General features: G+C 43.8%; 1 protein-coding gene across 1 annotated transcript; it reads right to left on the bottom strand.

The window, feature by feature from the left end:
- Positions 1-11933: 11933 nt before the first annotated feature.
- On the bottom strand, positions 11934-16395 carry MIS18A (MIS18 kinetochore protein A). Its single transcript, XM_056329856.1, has 5 exons — positions 15970-16395; positions 15822-15888; positions 15402-15524; positions 13429-13522; positions 11934-12715 (listed from the first exon to the last, which is right to left on the bottom strand). The coding sequence occupies exons 1-5, from the start codon at positions 16259-16261 to the stop codon at positions 12638-12640; spliced, it is 654 nt and encodes a 217-aa protein (XP_056185831.1). The 5' UTR covers positions 16262-16395; the 3' UTR covers positions 11934-12637.
- Positions 16396-18582: the final 2187 nt, after the last annotated feature.

Raw genomic sequence — 18582 nt, forward strand, 5'->3', positions numbered from 1 at the left:
CCAGCACTGGTGGCTTCAACAGGACATGCCTTGCTGATGCTGTCTGGGGTGGCTTTCTCTGCTCTAAAACACTTCTTCATAAAGTGCTGATATATTATGTGACCAATGCTAAGAGAAATTCAGGACACTGAAGGTTTTTCACACTGCTCACGGCATGATCATTACAGAAACATACATAGAAAATGCCTCATACCAGATAGTCTTGGCTTTTTACACTAGATGAGCCACAGATGTCCTTTACAGAGTAAGTTATAAAATACATGTAAACATTTGTCACTGTGTGGCATTTTTTTTAATGTCTCCCTCCTGTCTTTCAGTGGGACTTTGAATTGACTCCTTAGGAAAAGCAATGAAAAACGTTAATTAAAATTTTGCTGCTCCCTGAACATTCTTGAGTGTTATATAAAATGCCACACATCATTACAAATATACATATTCGTATTTTATTTTAAGCACATTACTAATTGGGATTTAATAGAGCCATAGTGATTTATTAGGCATAGGATTGCTGTAGTAGAGGCATATATGCACACACTTCCATATAGATGTTGACAGATATGTACGCATGTATAAGATATTGTGATGTCAACAAAATTCTGGGAAAACTTTTTTTTTGCAAAGAAGCAGTCAGCTTCCAATTTTACACTGTGTGTTTTGCTTCTGATGTTCATGCTAGCCTCACCATTGCTCTTGCCACTGAAAAAATGATTCAGATGTCCTATAAATGAAGGGTATTCAGGGACCAGGTATTCAGGTAATAACCCACAGCATTTTCTACCCTTTGTGATGCTCTATAAATGGATATCTGCTACAAGGCATGCTATTTAATGAAAAGCAACTCTTAAGAATGCATTTGTAACCTCTAGCCAGTCAAGACCATCAATGAAGGATGTTATAATCAATGCTCCAATGCTGAGAAATGATGCAAAGAAGGCTGTGAAGGCTCATCATTCATTTATTCACCTGCTCTGGATGATCCAATAGATGGTGTTATTCTTTTTCCAGAAACTTTTAAAAGAATTTGCAATGAGTTTAAAAATAAAAACTTGCCTTCAGTTATGAACCTAGCTACCATTACAGCCCTGATCCATTTCCAGAGTAAACCTAAGGACTCTCAGACTTTCTGAAGGTTCTCTACAGTCACTGCACATCATATGAAAAATACATTGCTAATTAATAGCAATTCTTTCTTGGAAACTGCTCCCAGTGTGGTTCACCCCTATTTACTCGTCAGCTAGAATGTCTAGAAGCAGAAGCCCTTGAGCATGCTCCCTCAGAAGTGCTACAGCATCTACAAGGCTGCACGGAGTCCTGCTTTTGCCAGCAAAGGAGACAGTTTCTCTTTTGGCAAACCTGAGCACTCTAGACTAAAAGTTGAAGGTGATGAATAGACCAAAACAGTGCTAGCAGACGAGAAATCTCAGGATTTCTTCCAATATCACATCAGACTACATGGACAAGTGCAGCAAGTCAACTGCGACATGTATTCTGTCAGATTAGTTGCTTGTTTGACTTGGGACTTTTACTGAACTCCTACCCTCTTCATTTTCATCGTTTTTCCCTTCTGCACCATCTTCAGAGCTGTCTGATACATCAGCCTCTCCCAGCCTGTGCAGATGCACAGAGCTTTCCAGCTCAACAGCACAAGCTCGAAATGGAAGGAGTTTAATGTTGCTGACTCACTGAATAAGGAACATATTGTCTGAAACAAGCAGCTTCAATGAGGTTATTTTTCAGCCCACAGCACAAGACACAGGGAAGAACCTGGGTGAGATTCATGGCACATTGCCCTGGAGCTGGTCTCCTCATAGACTTGCAGCCTGGAAATCCACAACAGCTAACAGGAAGATCCTAACAACTTCAGTACTGCCTGGACCACAGCTGCAGGCAGCCACACCTCTGGGGGTCCAGCTGAGCCGGGATTCTCCTGAGCTCTCTGAAAACCCCCGATGTCTGAATTTTTTAATTTCATCTCATATGACTGTGAGCTGCTGGGCAGACTTTGTTTGGGACTGTTTTGAAATAAAACTTCCTTAAAATTCCACAGATTGTGGAAAACTGCTAATGTTCTGAATTTGATCTGGTTTGGGGTCAAAGCCAACTTTAAAAAAAGAAAACACCATAGCTCAAACATCCTGTTTTCTATCCAGTTTAAGCATCTGCGATGACCAAAAATAGTAATTACCCTCGCTGCTTAGAACTAGAAAAGACTTCCTCTTTACAATTAATATAACCTACCAACTAAAAAAACAAAAAAGGGCCAAGTTTAGGATTTCAGTTTGACTGTTAGCTTGAGAGCATGCCGTACAAGCCCTAGATCATTGGACTGTGTCCACTCTGCTGCCCTTGACTGTACACATAGTATATAAAGGTCGTTGACATTGCACTTGACCGTTGCACAGTTAAAGCAGCTTATGTCCAGTTCTGGACATTAAGTTTCATCAGAGCGGAGTAGAGAGGGAGAATTACCTCCCTCAACCTACTGGTCATGCCATCAGTGCCAGAATACACACATCGCCAGATCACATTGAGCTTCTCATCCACCAACACCCCCAAGTCTTTCTTCTCAGGGTTGTTTTCATAGACCATACACTGCTCAAGCCTGTGGGAGGACTGCTTGTCATGGCCCTTCCCCTTTCCCACCACGGACACGGCACTTATGCCCAGTGCCAAACCGGGAGCACTGCAGTCACTGCCAGTGTGTCACCTGGCACCCCCTCCAATGCACGGTACTACCAGCCTTGGTTTTGGAGCCAGCTGGCCACCTTCACGGGTGTGCTGCAACCAAAACCCAACGGGTGCACCACTGGGATGTAACTTTCCACTCATTTTCTCACTTGAGGCATCAAGGAGCCATCCTTCATCCCTGCACCAGAGCGAAGCAACCACTGCCCAGCAGAAATTTGCCACAGGAGACTGGCCGTACCCTAGCGGTGGGACAGGCAGCATGAGGATGTGTGCACCCACCCCCTGGGGAAAATATAGCTTGTTTCATGCAGAAGTGAACTTGGCAAGCTTGACCTACCTTTTGGATGGCTCTGGTGCAGCGGACTGGAAACTCGGTGGCATCTCCAGATAAATTAAAAATGGTGCAGGCTTTTGTTGGACTAGGGAAATGATTAGCGTGAACCATGATTCCGTGTCTTACTTAATTGCATTAACTGAATGTTCCCTTATCGTGTTTTGTATTCAGCATGCTGCTGGATAGTGTATGGAAAACAGCCACACAGAGGGGAGCTGAATGTTTAAGCCTAGCAGGGGAAGAAAGACAGATTTTTTTTGACTGTGGAAGCATAAGACTGTATCTGAAATAAGACTATACAGTGGATGTTTCCACTAAGATGAGAAGTAGGTAAATAGTGAAAAGTGTCAATATTTGCATTTTCATTGTTAGGTTCCAGAGCTTACTACCAAATAAAATGAAATGCAAGATTTAGGCCCAGGACTCAGACTCATCATAGGGCTGTTTGCTGATTCAGACAGACCTCGCTGACAGATTTTTTAGTGGGTTTCTCTGAGCCACATTTTAAGATTTTCTTTACAACTACACTAGCTTAAATTAGGGCTGGTTAAAAACTGGCATTTTGCACCTTCACACACAAATGCTCTAAATCTTCTTCCTCCCCTTCAGTTTTGTAAGACTTAGAATGTAGTTTCGTTGAGAAGGATATTTGCAATGCTAGGGTTACTGTAGTCATTTCATCTGGAATAGCCAGTATCTCTTTGGGGATAGTTTGGTTATTTTACGTGTACCATTTTCCTTATGAATATGCTCTCAAGCCTGCAAGTAGGCAGTTGTTTTAAACCTTCCATTGAGCTCTACGCAGACAAATATGTATGCACTTGTAAGGAAGAAACCATTTTTTGTGACGAGCACAATGACTAGTCACTTCAACACAAGCTCTTTGTTGTCTGACTGAAAGATCAAGTTCAAGCCAGTATGACTGCTCCAGTCAATCCCCAGTGCTCCACTGAATGATTTCCTAAATGAACCCATAATAATTTTGAATTGATGGATCTGAAAGGCAGTTCTATTCTACTATAATTTTACCAATTGCAAGGCTGATACTTGGATGTCAATTTTTGGGTTGCTACCACAAGAAAATGCTGAACCATGAGCATCACACACTATTTCTCTGAACTAATGAGGGATGCCAAGCATACAGACAATATGCCTGCAGCACAGAAGTTGTCAGCTGGACACTTGAAGTTACGAGGACAGAAAAGCCGAAACCAAGTTTCTGGAACAGATCTGGGTGCCTGAGTCTTGGCTGTGGCTAAATATGGTAACTTGAGCAGGTGGCTACTTGTAAAGGTGACTATGCAGTGATGCTAGAGGAGTGCAAGCGTGGGTCTTTCTATGCCTGCTCCAGAAGAGGTCCTGGGTGGGTCACAGCACCCCTTGCCCTTGGGAGGCACAGCTGCAACACAGCTGGTAGAGACACTGCAAAGCACATTGCTGCATAACCAGCAAATGCCTTTTAACTTCAGCATCTCCCCGGCTAGGGAAACCAGGCTCTGGAGCAGAGCGTGCTGAACTCCAGCACTAGCCCTCAGAGAGGGATCAAAATTCTCCCTCCCTGTTGCTGCTTTCTCTGCAGATTCTCCCTTTTACTGCTTTTTTAAAGTATTTATGATTTAATTTTTTTAAAAGGGGCCCCTTGTTCCCTCACCTTCAGCCCATCTCCTGGATCATGAGCTGCTATTCTCATCACACAATGTAAAAAGTTCCAACATGGCAAGATGGTTTACGTGTTAGTACACGTAACTAAGGTCAAAAGCCAGATGCTTGTGTAGCAATGGGGTGATACTGCTAGAGTGTTTGCTGTTGTGTCAGGACCAGATACCACTCCCCACAACCAGGTGTGTTGATGCTACTAGAGGCATCAGGACAGATCTCAGCAATTCAACCAAGTGAAATGCTGAAGTAACAAATGGATATTGGCCAGACAAGAGAGTTTACAACTGGTGCAAAGCTAGGAGGGAGCACTGGCTGTCATGTCAGTTGCCTTTGGTTCAGGGACTATGTTGACAAAAGGGGTGTTTCTGGGCAGCAAGTGATGTCTAAGCTAAGCCTATGTGTATGGTTACTACATTGCACAGCTCTGCTTTCTAATCTACCTTGGGACCGATGCTGACAAGTCACCCAACAAAGGGTGACAGTTGCCCTTAGCTGGGAAATCGCCATTCCCTCTTTGCAAGCTCTGAGGTGCTCTGGTGGGAAGAAGAAATGTGTTCTGCAGGGGCAACGGCAGCCTGCTAGATTTTAATATCTTCAAGCCTATGCTTTGACTAGCTTTCTCCTTGCCTGTTCAAGATGGCAGTCTACAATTCTGTGTCTGAAAACAGAAATAATATAACCATTACTGGCACTGTCTACATGTACACAGGAAAACTGTGTTGCTGTTTGCTCCTGGAATTGTTTGAACTGAAACATTCTTACTTCTAGAGATATTTAAAGGAAGATAATCTTTTATAATAGTTTCTCATCTTAGAAATTACCATCTATTTCCATGTCATTCATGAGGAAGGCAATGGATCACCTGCAAAAATGTATCCTTGACTTCTGTGTTTCCCTTTCTGGATTGCTCGCTCATTTTCTTCAGAAAAAAGCAAAACATACAGTCATGCCCTGCTCATATCACCTGCCAGATGCCAGTGAGGTGAGCACTCCTTGCTATGCTGGCTCACCTTCCTCAGGCGTTGTGTTTGGTCATGAAACATTCTGTTCCAGAGGAGGTAACTGGTAATGGACAGGCAAATCCTCCCCTGCTGGACACGTCGTCATCCTGTCACCTGCAAGAAGTTGTGTGAAATGATTAAGCCTCTCCCAGCAGCTATGTTGCCACTGAAAATGTCATATGTCTTCATATGTCATATAGGATTTGGCATGTTTTACGTATGGAGAAGCCAATGTTGTAAAACTTAGGTGTACAGCATGAGTTTTATAAGCCAGTGTTTGTGCCTCTAAATAACAACATCACGATTTTCATAGGGGTCTATCCTTTTCAGCGTTTGCTGCTCCCCTCCTGTTCCCCTTCCAGGAGCAAAAGGGTTTCTCTAACTCCATAAGGGTCAAGGCTAAAGGACAGAGTTTATGTGAGAAGGACTTCAAACCCTGAAGCAGACAGGTTTGCCAGAGATCCATAGAGTAGAATTTGACCAAAGGGGTGAGACCATTAATTAAGTTGATATGCTGAGAGATAAGTGCCCAACAACAAGATGGAGACCTTCTCTCCAACTCGGAAAAGCCTTCCCCAAAACAGGGTCAAGGCACCCACAGGCAGTACCATTCACAAGTAATTCAGCAAGAATTCAACAAATGCAAATTGCTCCTTCTTCAGACACAGCTAATTCCATCCTGTGTCCTTGCTGCTCCCCCAGATTCCCAGCCAGAAGGACATCATCTGTCAATGCTGATCTTGTTTGCCATGCCTCAGGCTTTAGATAAAGGGGAAGGGATGAACACAGACCTCAAAGAGCATCCTGGAAGGGAAAGAGAAGAAAAGCTTCAACTGCTGGGTAGCTTGAAGTCTGTGATCTCAAGAGGCACTTGAGATCTGTTCCCAGGGAAAGTTGTCTCTCTTTAAAAAATCAGTAATGTTTTCTGCTTCTTCCTTCCCACGGTTCTTCCCAGAGAGAAGCCCCCTGTGCAGTGCTGAGTGGAGGTGCAGACCAGCCACTCCAACATAAAGATTTCAGAAGCGCAGGACACCTACAGCCTGAAAGGAAAAACAAAACCTGTGAGATGTTTCCTCCTAACCCATGAAAAGCTATCTGGGAATCACAGAGCCTGTTTTCTCTCCTCTTTGTCTGCAGCTGAGGAGGGTTGGGGCTCAGGCCCTGAGGTCCTTTGCTAGGGAAGGCAGCCTTGATTGCTTTTCCAACTGGATTGCTCCTCAGCATCTCCTGCTCCCCCCAGGCATCCTGTGAGCGAGGAGCCTTTAAGGAGGCCTTCAGGGCTCTTTTGCTGACATGCCCTGGGCACAGAGGCACTTAGAGAAGGGCCAGGACATCGACACAGTCCTGCTAGGTCTCTAACAGAAACCTGTGAAAACTTACCAGTGCCCTTGCAAAGCCAGTGTCATTCCCATGGAGATACCACTGCAGATGGGTAAGCTTTTAGCTTAAATTCCTGGAAAGGGCTCACATACCACTCTAGTCCTTAGGGTCAGGTCATGGATTTTGGGAGAAAGTACAGCATTTGCTTTGAGGAAGAGCTTGATTATTCAAATTTATTATGATACAGTGTGACAGGAAGGAGAGATGTGTGGTAGAAGAGAAGAGCAGGAAGGCTTTTACCAGCAGACAGCAGCTTCCTCTGCTGCTGTGCTGGGTATGGAGGACACACAGAGAGGTTTCCCCCAGAAAGCCATAAATGAAGTACTGCTGCAGGGGCCTGTTGAGGTTTGTCTCCAAAGAGAAATGGCATTTTTGTTATGGTGAACCACAAGAGAATGTTAGTACATCCTGCTTCTTGCAAGGCATGTAAATAGGAGGAAAGAAATGACTAGTTAACTGTTTGAAATAAAAAAACTCCCAAGAAACCTCAAGAACTCACCACATTAAGCATACAGGAAAATACCACAGATCTGGCACTTTAATTATATGCTAATGACATCCAACGAGGAAGAAAACCTTCAGATGTCTGAAAGAAAAATACATGACTGAAAAGGGTTGTGTATTCTCATAGAGCATTTTCTGACAACAATTCCCACTTTCTTTTTAGTTGGGTTTTTTTCTTTTTTTTTTTAGCATTTGAAAATCAAAACAAACCAAAGAAGCAGACTGAAGAACTAGGTGAACCTTTGGCATTTGTGTCTGATTTTCAGCCCCTGGACATGAACTGAAAACAAAGCAAATCCTGCTGCAGAGAGGTTTGTCAAATGTGCAGACTTTCAATGACCGTTCTGTTCATAATATTTTTCTGGTTCAATTTTAGCTAAGATTGCAAATGGTCTTTACCCACCACCTTCTGGTGAACTTGTCTGCAAAATACTTATTAATTTCCTATAAATTTATTTACTCCACATGGAAAAAAAACCCCTAAACTAGTACATATATGTAGCAGATTTACTGAATACATACCCAGACATACAATCCAAGTATCTGGTATGATTTTTGTTGCCTTACTGGTTTGCTCAAATTATTATTTCCCAAGGACTTTGCATTACACCTGAATGCTTAGAGAACCTTCTACTGATAGCAGAAGCTAATGATAACAACTATCTGGACGGTTTTTCTGACTCATATTTACATCCATTCACATGTAGCCACATTTATTGGCACTGAAATGATACTATATTTGATTGTTAAAAGCTTTTGGCTGAGGATCTTGGTCCACACACCATTTCAAGCCTTAGTTTGACTGGTACTGAAAACCAGTCCTGAACCTCCTGATGAGGAAGCCCATAACTCCTCTGCTGGACCCCAAAGAGGCAGGAGGCTGCCTGATGTGCCCAAGCCTTTCCTTCAAAAGCCTTTGCAGGCTGGAGATACTCCACAGGGCTCTGGGGGGATAGCTAGGGCAGGGTCCTCACCTTGTGGAGCTCACTGCAGGAACAGAGGAGCTTCAGCTCTTGTCTGCAAAAATGGTACTGCGCAGACATCAGATGTAAACAGAGCCAAAGCTGTTTGCACGTGTAATAATTGCAAGAATGAAAGGAAAGGTGTATCTCCAATCAATGTCTGGAAATAATTAGAAAAAAAGAAAACAAAAATTAGCTCAGGAAGGACTATTGAACATTCATGGACCAAAAAATTGAAGAAAAGTCTCCATCCTTATAAAAGGAATCCCAAAAATAATGGTAGAAAACTTCCCTTTGTCTGTACCATGTGGAAAAAAACACTTGAGGCCAGAGTAGCAGGTCCAGTCCTAGTTAGCACAGGGCTCACATGGCAAAGGTTGGGCCTGGCTGTGCAGGGAAAAATAACAAAAATGGCGATGGAGGAACAGATACTGTTGTAAAAGATTTAGTGCCTTACCAGAGAGAAGTCACTATTCTGGAAAAAAAACATTTCTGTTCATTAAGAGTCCCCTCCCAAAGCAGTTATTCCAGGATAGCCTGTGTGGGAAACCTGATGTGACACTTGCTATTCCAGTTGTTTTCTCCAAATGGGCAAGTCTTTACTCAAAAACCTTGTCCTGCTGACTTCCCAGGGACATCTCATACATGGAAATGCTGCAGACTTGAGATCACTACCTTGCTTGTTACAAACCCAGGAAATTATTCAGCTTTCACTCCTATTTTGTTCCCCCTTTCTCTGGGATGGCTATTTTTGCCTTTCTTTAATACGTGGTCTATAATTCTCGGCAAAGGCTATGTGATAATCCCTTTAGGTTTTATTTAACATTTGGGAAATAGTCCTCATACTCGGGCAATAAATAGGGGTTTGTTTTCTCCTGGAGGACATAAATTGGGTTTATTAGATTTATTTTATTAATTGAATGAAAAAAAATGTTGTTTGAACTGCACTGAAAATATTAGCTTTGTGTCTGTCAGAAGGCGTAGCAGTCATGGGACACAACAGCATCGTTTTCAAGGCACACGGAAAGGAGACAGCTGGATCTAACCAGAGGTTTTCCTCATTGCTAAAAGATGTGCTGTATACTTCAACATAATCAGGCCATATGGGCTAGCCAAAGGCACATCAAAGCTACCTGAGGTGCTTTAGCATTACTTTGAGACAGTCTAGTCAAGATTAGCCTCATTCTCCTGCCATTGGGGTTAACTTTAGTGGGTTTGTTTAAGGATAAAACAGAAGGACTAGGTTCCTCTGATACCTCTCAGGGCTGTTAGCTTTTGTCTGGCAAAAAATATTCCCCTTTTGTATCTTCCCATTTTTTAGAAATTGAACCATCCTGATCTGGGAGTATGTTACGGCAATCCCTGAGCAGAGCTACGCAGCTTAGCATGAGCAACCTCAGCAGTTCCCCTCCAACCTAAGGGAGCACATCCCAGCCCTCCTCTATCATCATCTTCCTCCCTCCTTGCTCCAGGCCATTCGTTCTAGTTGCTGCACTTCAGGTAGCACTGACACTCAGCTGAGCTGACTAGCTGGACAGTCAGATTTTTTTTTAAGACTCAGGACAGCTAATAAGGACAACCAGCAGTTTAAACCTGACTGGCCTATGTTTTGCCAAGGAAAAGTGCCCTGAAGGGAACCTGGTCCCACCATCTTTTTGGTGAGTTATTCAGTATGTCTTATTTCTGCTGAATAAAGCCTTTGGGACTAATTAGCACTGCAGTCAAAAATCCATCCAGATAAGAAAAGCGATTTGCAAATTGTGATCCTGAGTCCTGGCTCCAGCTACCCAGCTTTCACCGTGCCTCAGGGGCTGGGTTAGTACTCCAGCAAGGGGGTTAACAAGACACCGGGCTAGATAAAATAAGCAGCCTGAAATCTAACAGCAGCATTATGAATGGGGACTTTCACAGCTCAGCCAACCCAGCCCCCTGTATTTATTGGTGTTGGGGAGGAGAAGCTTTATGCTTCTGATATCAGCAACCAGGAAGACCTTGTGTGTCTGCAAACTGTTTCCAAGCCTTGTTAATTCCTGCTCAAATACGAAGCTTTCTAAGCTTAACCCTCCTTTCTCATCAGCTGCTTTCAGAAAAGCCTCACTGGCCTGATATAATGCAGAACTTTGCTTATGCAAGGATTGAAGAACAGCCATTGAAAAACAGCAGAGAAAACAGAGAACCATAGGTTTTCAGGGGTTCGGCTTAAATCCAGCATTCTTCTCTGCATGTGTGCTGCCCACAGCTTAAAAGAGGATGCAGAAATTGGTGGTTTGAAAAAAAATATGCAGAAAACAATTGAAGTGTGAACAACGAAGGGTCTATTGCTACTCATGCAGAAGTCACTGCATGAAGTCACTCTGTCCCAGAATATTTTTAAATACATATTCAGTGGGTAGATGTTTAGATTCTTTTAGGAAGTTTGAGATTTGCCAGCAATGTTAATTAGCTAGTGGTGAACAGCTGCAGTTTGTCATTCAAAATTTAGGCTGTGGGCTCCTTTTCTAGAGTATCACAGTGCCACTGAAAACTACAAGGCAAGTCCTCATGTTTTCAACTTTACCTTTGTAAAGATAGGCTAGTGGTGTTAGTTTCTGTCAAATAATGGAAATTTGCTCCTCAATATGGATTAAATGAATGCTTGCTACATTTTATTACTTCTTTAATATCTCATATATCAGAAACAAAAGACAAACGTGAGCCCCAATCTACTTTCTAGATTAGAAAAATCCATCTTGCTCAGTTGTTTCTTTTTTTTCATAGAAAGCATCGTAGTAGTAATAGCACATCATCCCCAAGGAACTCCCAGGAAAGTAACAGATGCAAGTCCTACGGACTCCTTTGTAGCTCTGTCTTAACAGTTTTGAGTCTAAACAGTATTTATCCAGCAAACCTACACTTCCTACCTCAAGGTAACAAAGCAGAGCCACTGGCAGTCACCAGCTAGCCTGCAAATTCACCTTAAGGAGCGGGTAGATGAAGAAAGGCAAAACCCCCGTAGCACTACACAGTGGAAAACCAAAGTCCCGAATGAGAAGAATGAGCTGGAAAGGAAAATCCTAACTGTAAGTGCTAAGTAGCAGTGAAATCTCTTATGGAGATATGCCCTCCTTTGGCCTCCCCAGGGAAGCATGGAGGGACCACAGGTGCTGAGGACACGGGTGCTGTGGGGAGGTTTGGGAGCCTGTGTTACTCTGCTGTAACATTAGCAAGCAAATGAATGAAACTCATATCAGCCTGGCAATTACTTATTAACAAATCGTTTAGGTCAAGATTTAAATTTAATTTTTTAAAAAAAATTAAAATCAAAAGCATGCGCCTTTGATCTTCTGTGTATTTAACTAATTGACAGGGTTTCTTACACAGTGTGAGTGTTTCAAGTAATTTTTTTCAAGCGTTAAGACAATAGAATACTGACAAGTGCTCTTAATTAGCATTTTTAATTCATTGCTCAAATATACACCAAGCTTTGCTTAAAGGTATGCTACTACCAGCTTTGTTTGTTTTCCTCCCATTGAAGGTGTAAAACACCTTCAGTACTGCATGGAAAGCCATTTTATCTAACACTTCTAAAGCTTTCTTTTACACTACATTTTAGTCTTGAGCTTGGGAGGAAAAAAACAAAACCACAACCACCAACCCAGACTACCCCAAACAGTTACTGTGCCACTCTCATCTCTGACCACAGCTCAAGCAAAGGCTGTGGAAGTATCATTTTTCTTGTTGATCTTTCAGAATTGCAGGGACTACTTTTTAAAATTGGTTCAGGAAGGAGCTGCACACTCAGTTCAATAGATATCGAATAGCATGGAAGTCAGGAGATAAATGCTATGCTTTCAGAGATAAAATTTAAATACATGTTTACATATAAACCAAAAAGTTACAGAAACTGGAAAAAAAAATTTAATTCTTTTTGGAGTATCCTTTTAACAGAAAAGAGAGGAAGTCCTTGCTATAGGCAAGGACTCATCATTGTTCTACTGAAACATGAGCCACCAGCATCTTTCAGTTCTTTGCAAAACTTTTGCAATGTACTTGTAATCCGCTGGAATCTGTGGAAGCAATTTTTACACACATCATTCTCCTGCAGTTAAACTGCCTGTATGCCATTTCTTTCAGACTCTGTGAAGAGCAGCCACCCGAAATTCAACAGTACTCAGCCTCGCCTCCAGAGCCTTTAATACAGTGTCTGCCTGTAAAGAGGGAAAGATACTCAGTTATAAACAGAACTTGATAATATAAAGAACAAGTGTAGATGTCAGTAACTGCTTGAATTTGATCTTGCATCACCAATCCTATTTGATTCTATTCCTGCTGATTTCATAATTTGAAAGTTCACTCAACTCTAACATTAACTCTCTACACATTCTCAAATCTGTAATTGCTTCCAACCTTGGTGTCAGATCCACATTCAGCTTTTGCTAGATAATCATCAGCTTTCAGAGGTGACTTCATTACGCTACTTGCTCCCAACTCTCCCTACCTGCAGAAGTTTTCAGTGGAGCAAAACATCAACTGTATTTATTATGTAATATTTCAATACAAAGTTACAGCAAAAGCATTAAATCACTTTACATGAAAGACAGAAGAAACATGACTAAATCAAAGTTAAGTGAAAATCTGGAGAAGTGAATCAGAACTAGACATGACATTTCTAGCTACTGACAGAATGGGAAACTAATGCTGTCCTTGACAAACAGAAAATGCTCACTACCATTAAAACTGAAGGAAAAGTTACTGAAAAACTTGCATAACACAAGATATTAATAGCATGAAGTATTAGAGCATATGTTAAAACCCAAAAATTTGATCTGGATGCAGTAAGCTGTTTTGAAGAAACTATTTAAGGACATTAAGATTTTGCAGAGGTGACTTGAGCAAAGAACGATGTAAGGTTAAGTCTTACCTTTTGTAGCACTTCTTCCATGACAGCTTGACTTTCAAGAGTTAACGGTTCCTCATCAGTACAAGCTTGCTTTTCTGAGGATCCTAGAATGTAACTGATACACTACAGTTTAGATCATGCATGTTTCACTCTGAAGGCAAAACAACCAAGTGTAGTACTCATCCATTGTTCTCAAGGATTATGAGATCACAATTAATACACCAGCAAAGTAGAAGCATGATTCCAGCAACAACAAAAGAGCGCATTTACAACTGGTAATTTTGTAAACAAACTGTATGGTGGAACGAAGAGTTTTAAGCACAGAACTACTAAGACACCACCACTTTATGAAAACTATAACTCCAAGAACCAGTCATGAATTCTGGTGCTACAGGATTCAGTGAAAAATTACAGAGTCCTGGTTTCAGCTGGGATAGAGTTAATTTTCTTCTTTATAAGTAGTGCAGTGCTGTGTTTTAGCTTTGGTGTGAGAACAACACTGATAGCACACTGATAGTTTTATTTGTTGCCAGGCAATGTTTATACTAAGTCAAGGACTTCTTAGCTTCTCAGGCCTTGCCAGGGAGAGGGCTGGAGAGGCACAATAAATTGGGAGGGGACACAGCAAGGGCAGCTGACCTGAACTAGCCAAAGAGGTATTCCATACCATGGGATGTCATGCTTGGTATATAAACTGGGAGGGAGGGGTGGCCGGAGTCTGCTCATCACTGCTCGGGGGCTGGCTGGGCATCAGTCAGCAGGTGGTGACCAGCTGTACTGCACATCACTAGTTTTCTTTCCTCCCTTCCCTTTGGATTTCATTCATCCCCCCTCTCCCTCTTTTTCATTATAAGTGTTATAATTATTATTGTTCTTTCATTTTTATTTTATTTTCAACTATTAAGCTGTTCTTATTTCAACCCCTGAGTTTTGCATTCCTTTCTGATTCTCCTTCCCATCCCTCTGGGTGAGGGGGGAGCGAGCGAGTGGCTGCACGGTACTTAATTACCAGCTGGGGTTAAACCACAACATACAGCCATCAAGAATAGTGTAACATTAGCTGGGAGAAGCAGCCATCACTGCTGCTGCCCAAGAAAAATTCATTCTTTGGCCATGTTAGTGTTTCAGAGAGTTTTATTGCCATGGAGAAAAAGTATCATAGCTATGGAAAGAGAAAAAACACAACTGTCCCAAGCAGGAAAGCAAACATCCACATAGATGCAGAAGAATCTGGAATGTCACAAAAAGCAGAAACATTAAAACTAACCCAGACAGAAATAAAAGTAACCTATCACTGTTTACTAGATTAACGCTTGGATAAAAGCACTCTAGTGTGGAGTTTCATATATATATTTAGGATATAGTTATTGAATATTTTAATACCACTTTTAAGTGCTATAAACCAATTAAAACCAGTACAATAACTGTCCTAACAGTCAAAAACTGTTAGGTGAGAGCCTCAAGCACATACTCAGTTTGAAGACTTGCTTTTACCTACCTTAGCAAGGCAAAAGCAAGCTTAATCAGTACAGGTCTGGCCTCACCCCAAGTTCTGCTTAAACCCCTCTGCCCATGTTCTCTGCTGATAATGTTTACCTCTCATAGCTTACAGCCAGGCCTATATGGTACTACCTATGGCTGCAGGCTCATTTTATGTTGTCTAAAGCAGACTGTATATGCAGTTTCTTCTGATGAAGCAAGAAGGAACCCTCCTGTGTTGTGCACCTAGTGTTATTTTCTTGGGTGTTAAGCATGAAATTGCATACAAGGCAGCCCTGCTGTTTTATTTTTTCTATTTATCTAACATTACACAGATGGTGTTCCTCACACTTCAGCACTATGATGCTAACCGCAGTAACACAGAAATCTGCTGTGGAATACAGGGCCAGAAACAGCTACCCTCTAGACAAGCCCCTAGCCGGGACATCCCTCAGTACGACGCCCGATGGATGAAGTTTGGTTGGCAGGCTTACCGATAACAACTATGCTTTTACCTTTCAATTGCGTTAACATTGAAAGAGAACAAATCCCTCTTGTAGTCGAGATGCTTTGGGGTGCACCTGTAGATGTTGCCAAGCATCATTGAGCAGCCAGAGCAGAATAGTGTTTCTAATGTGCTGCAAGTAAGATACATAACATTTATTCAGGAGAAAAGCAGAAGAAACACCTGCTCGTGACCGTTCATTGTGATTTTTTTTTAGAGCGTTCATTCCTGCTTTACGCAGCGTAATTACGAGCGCCACCTTTCCCAGCGGCTCCTCAGGCCGGCTGACCTCAGCGGGAACTAACACATAAGCACTCCGTACGGACCACCCGAAACCGAGCGCTCCCGACGCAGCTCCCTTGCCCCGCCCGGGGGAACAGGGCACCCCCGCCCCCCGGGGCCGACAGGGGGCGCTGAGGCCGGGCCTCACCATCCGCACTCGCCGGGCCGCTTGGAGATCTTCCGTTCACGGTCCACCGACACGCTGGCGGTCGCACCTGCGCAGAGGGGAGAGAGGGAGACGGGTGACCAACGGCGGCCGGGCCGGGCCAGGCCGGGCCGGGGGCGGCAGGACTCACTGCGCAGGAGGATGCAGCCCAGCTCCTCGTCGCTCGTCACCCAGCTCAGCGAGTCGCCCACCGGCCGCTTGCAGCCGGCGCAGAAGAACACCATAGGCAGCGGGTCCGCGTCCTCCTCCCGCCGCCGCCGCCGCTTCTCCTCCCCCTCCTCCTCCTCCATCGGCCCCTGCCGGCCGCTCGCCTCCAGCGGTGACAGGGAGGACTCCAGCTGCACCACGGGGTCCTGCAACTGGCAGGACTCGCCCATCACCGCCTTCAAACCGCCCGCACCGGAAGCGGCGGTGACGCACATCCGGCCGCGCCGCGCGCCGTCCAGCTCCCGCCCCGCCCAGGGGACCGGCAGGGCCGGGCCCCGCCCCTCACGCTTAACGGCCGCGGCGGGGCGGCCCTCAGCGGCGGGCTGGCGTCCGTGGCGCACGTCGGGGCGGGGGGAGGCGCGGGACTGACGGCGAAGCGCGTTTTGAGAGCCGCTGGTAAGCGGCCTGGCGGGGCGGGCCGAGCGCGGCGCTTGCGCACCTGGCTCCCCGCGCCCCCGGCGCCGTGCTCCCCGCCCCGGGAGGGCAGCCTCTCCTCCGGGAGGCCGGGGCCGGCGCCAGAGTGAGCAACCGCGGGCTCACCAGCAGCGACATGTCCCGGGGGCTGTAGAGGTGCAGCCACAAGCAGGCTGAGGGTCCGTGCCACATCTAGCGTGAGGCACGTCAGCTGGGCGAACCTCCCCAGCTGGGCGAACCTCGACGAGGCACCTACGTGCCTTCGAGTAGGTGCGAGGCTGCTGCGGGCCAGATGCTTGCCCCGGCCTGCCTTTGTCTTGGTTAGGAGCCTGCCGTTCAGTGCCGTCCGTTGCCTTCGGGGTGGAGGGAATAAAAAAGTAGTAAAGCAAAATACATGGTTATTCCCATACATCCTTTATTTATGAAGCCTTTATCGGGCCTTTACCTACAGCTTTACATCAAGAGAAACTCGGAAATGTCTGTCAGCCCGGCTGTTTCCAGTAGCTCCAGGGAGCGCTGCGTTGCTGCGAGTTTCTGAGAGGGAAGGGTTTGTGACCCAGCTGGCGCTTGTCCACCCCATTCTTAGCTTACTTGACATCCGTCTCAGTTTAAAATATACTGAGGAATAACGTGACTGCCCATTTTGGAGGGCTGCTGTTCGTATCTGTCAGACATTAATACTCATCGCTGCTAGATGTTTTTTAGTACCAAGGCAGTCCTTGAGCTGGGGGACCCCAGGGTGATTTACATAGGCATCAGTTATGCAATCTCTTTCTGAGGGCGCTGAAGTACAATGAAAAAAAGTATTTGGTTGGAGTTCTGAGCTGGTTTAAAATGCACTACTGAAATGGCTAACGGAACAAACTCCTCTGAGTATTTTTGGTCATATGAATATTATTGGGATTATATAGATCCAATTCCAGTAGATGGAAGCAAGTTGAAGGTTAATAAATGTAAGTATTATGTAGTAGGTGCTAATCTGCTACAGGAAGAATGTTGCATAGCTTGTCTCACTGACTTATTCTTTATTTTCCTTTCAGTAGAGACCGTGCTGGGTTATATGTGCATGGTTTGTATGGATGGGTGTCTGCCTTCCAAACTGACTGTGCTCTAACAGCAGCTATTACTAATACTGAAGCCTTTTGCTTTATCTTACAGTATTTGAAACTATAAGACTGCTGATACTATACTCTTATTTAGAAGGACAGATTATTTTTTAACCGTTTGCTAAGTGGAAACCTAATGACTTGGAAATTTGTAGTTTGGGGTGTTATGTTACCTGTATGCTACCATCAGAAAAGTTGACTGAACAAGCAGAGATTTTCATAAGGCTGTTGTGGTTTCATCCTGGGAGGTAATGCTGACATTACAACTGATAAGCATTCAAAACCTTGGTATAAGAAGAAGTGTATGTTTCTGACAGAAACAGCAAGCTGAGAACATACTCTGTTATGTTTCCTCCTTTGGTTTACTGCTACTGAACTGTAAGATAAAGTAATAATATATATTATTGTCATAATATTTTATTGCCGTGGAAGCTGATTCTGCTGGGTGTAGAAGTTTGGTTTTGAAGTATATAATACGAAATAGCATTCACCAAATTCACCCTGCGACAGTTAATTTCATTTCACACTGGTTTTGCACAATGAGATAACAATGTCTTTTTATGGTTACTTAAAGTGGCAAATATTTTTTTTTTCCTACTGTAACTGCATTGGTTAATCTTGATAAGATAAAATGACAAACTGTGTCATGAGGGATTAGCTTAACTGAGTATAGTTAGTTGGATGGACTGACAAAGAACAAGGGAGAGTGGGCATGTTTGAGTCGCTTAGGCTATTAGGCAGCATTTTCCCTCGATTTCTGCCAAGTCTCTACCTATGGTTGTGTCATCATTTGACAAAGACATGGGCTTTACTGGTTGCTATTTTGTTTACTGAAGACAGCTACAACTGTTCAGATGCGGTTTCAGAGAATAAAATTGCTTTCCTCAAGGTCATTGTAGTGATCTAGTCTGTAAGAAAAATGTGATAGTCTTTCAGAATACTTCTGTGTCTCTCTAATAGTGCACAAAACCGTCTAATAGTGAAGACTGAACTGGACAGTGCTAGGAGCTTCATGT

Source organism: Falco biarmicus, chromosome 2 (assembly GCF_023638135.1).
Source record: "Falco biarmicus isolate bFalBia1 chromosome 2, bFalBia1.pri, whole genome shotgun sequence".
Lineage (NCBI taxonomy): Eukaryota > Metazoa > Chordata > Aves > Falconiformes > Falconidae > Falco > Falco biarmicus.

Coding starts and splice junctions, on each gene's coding strand:
- MIS18A (XM_056329856.1), bottom strand. CDS start 16,261: ATGTGCGTCACCGCCGCTTCCGGTGCGGGCGGTTTGAAGGCGGTGATG. Junction 15,525..15,821: donor CGGCCCGGCGAGTGCGGATG/GTGAGGCCCGGC, acceptor TCTTACTTGCAG/CACATTAGAAACACTATTCT. Junction 13,523..15,401: donor AATGTTAACGCAATTGAAAG/GTAAAAGCATAG, acceptor GTAGTGTATCAG/TTACATTCTAGGATCCTCAG.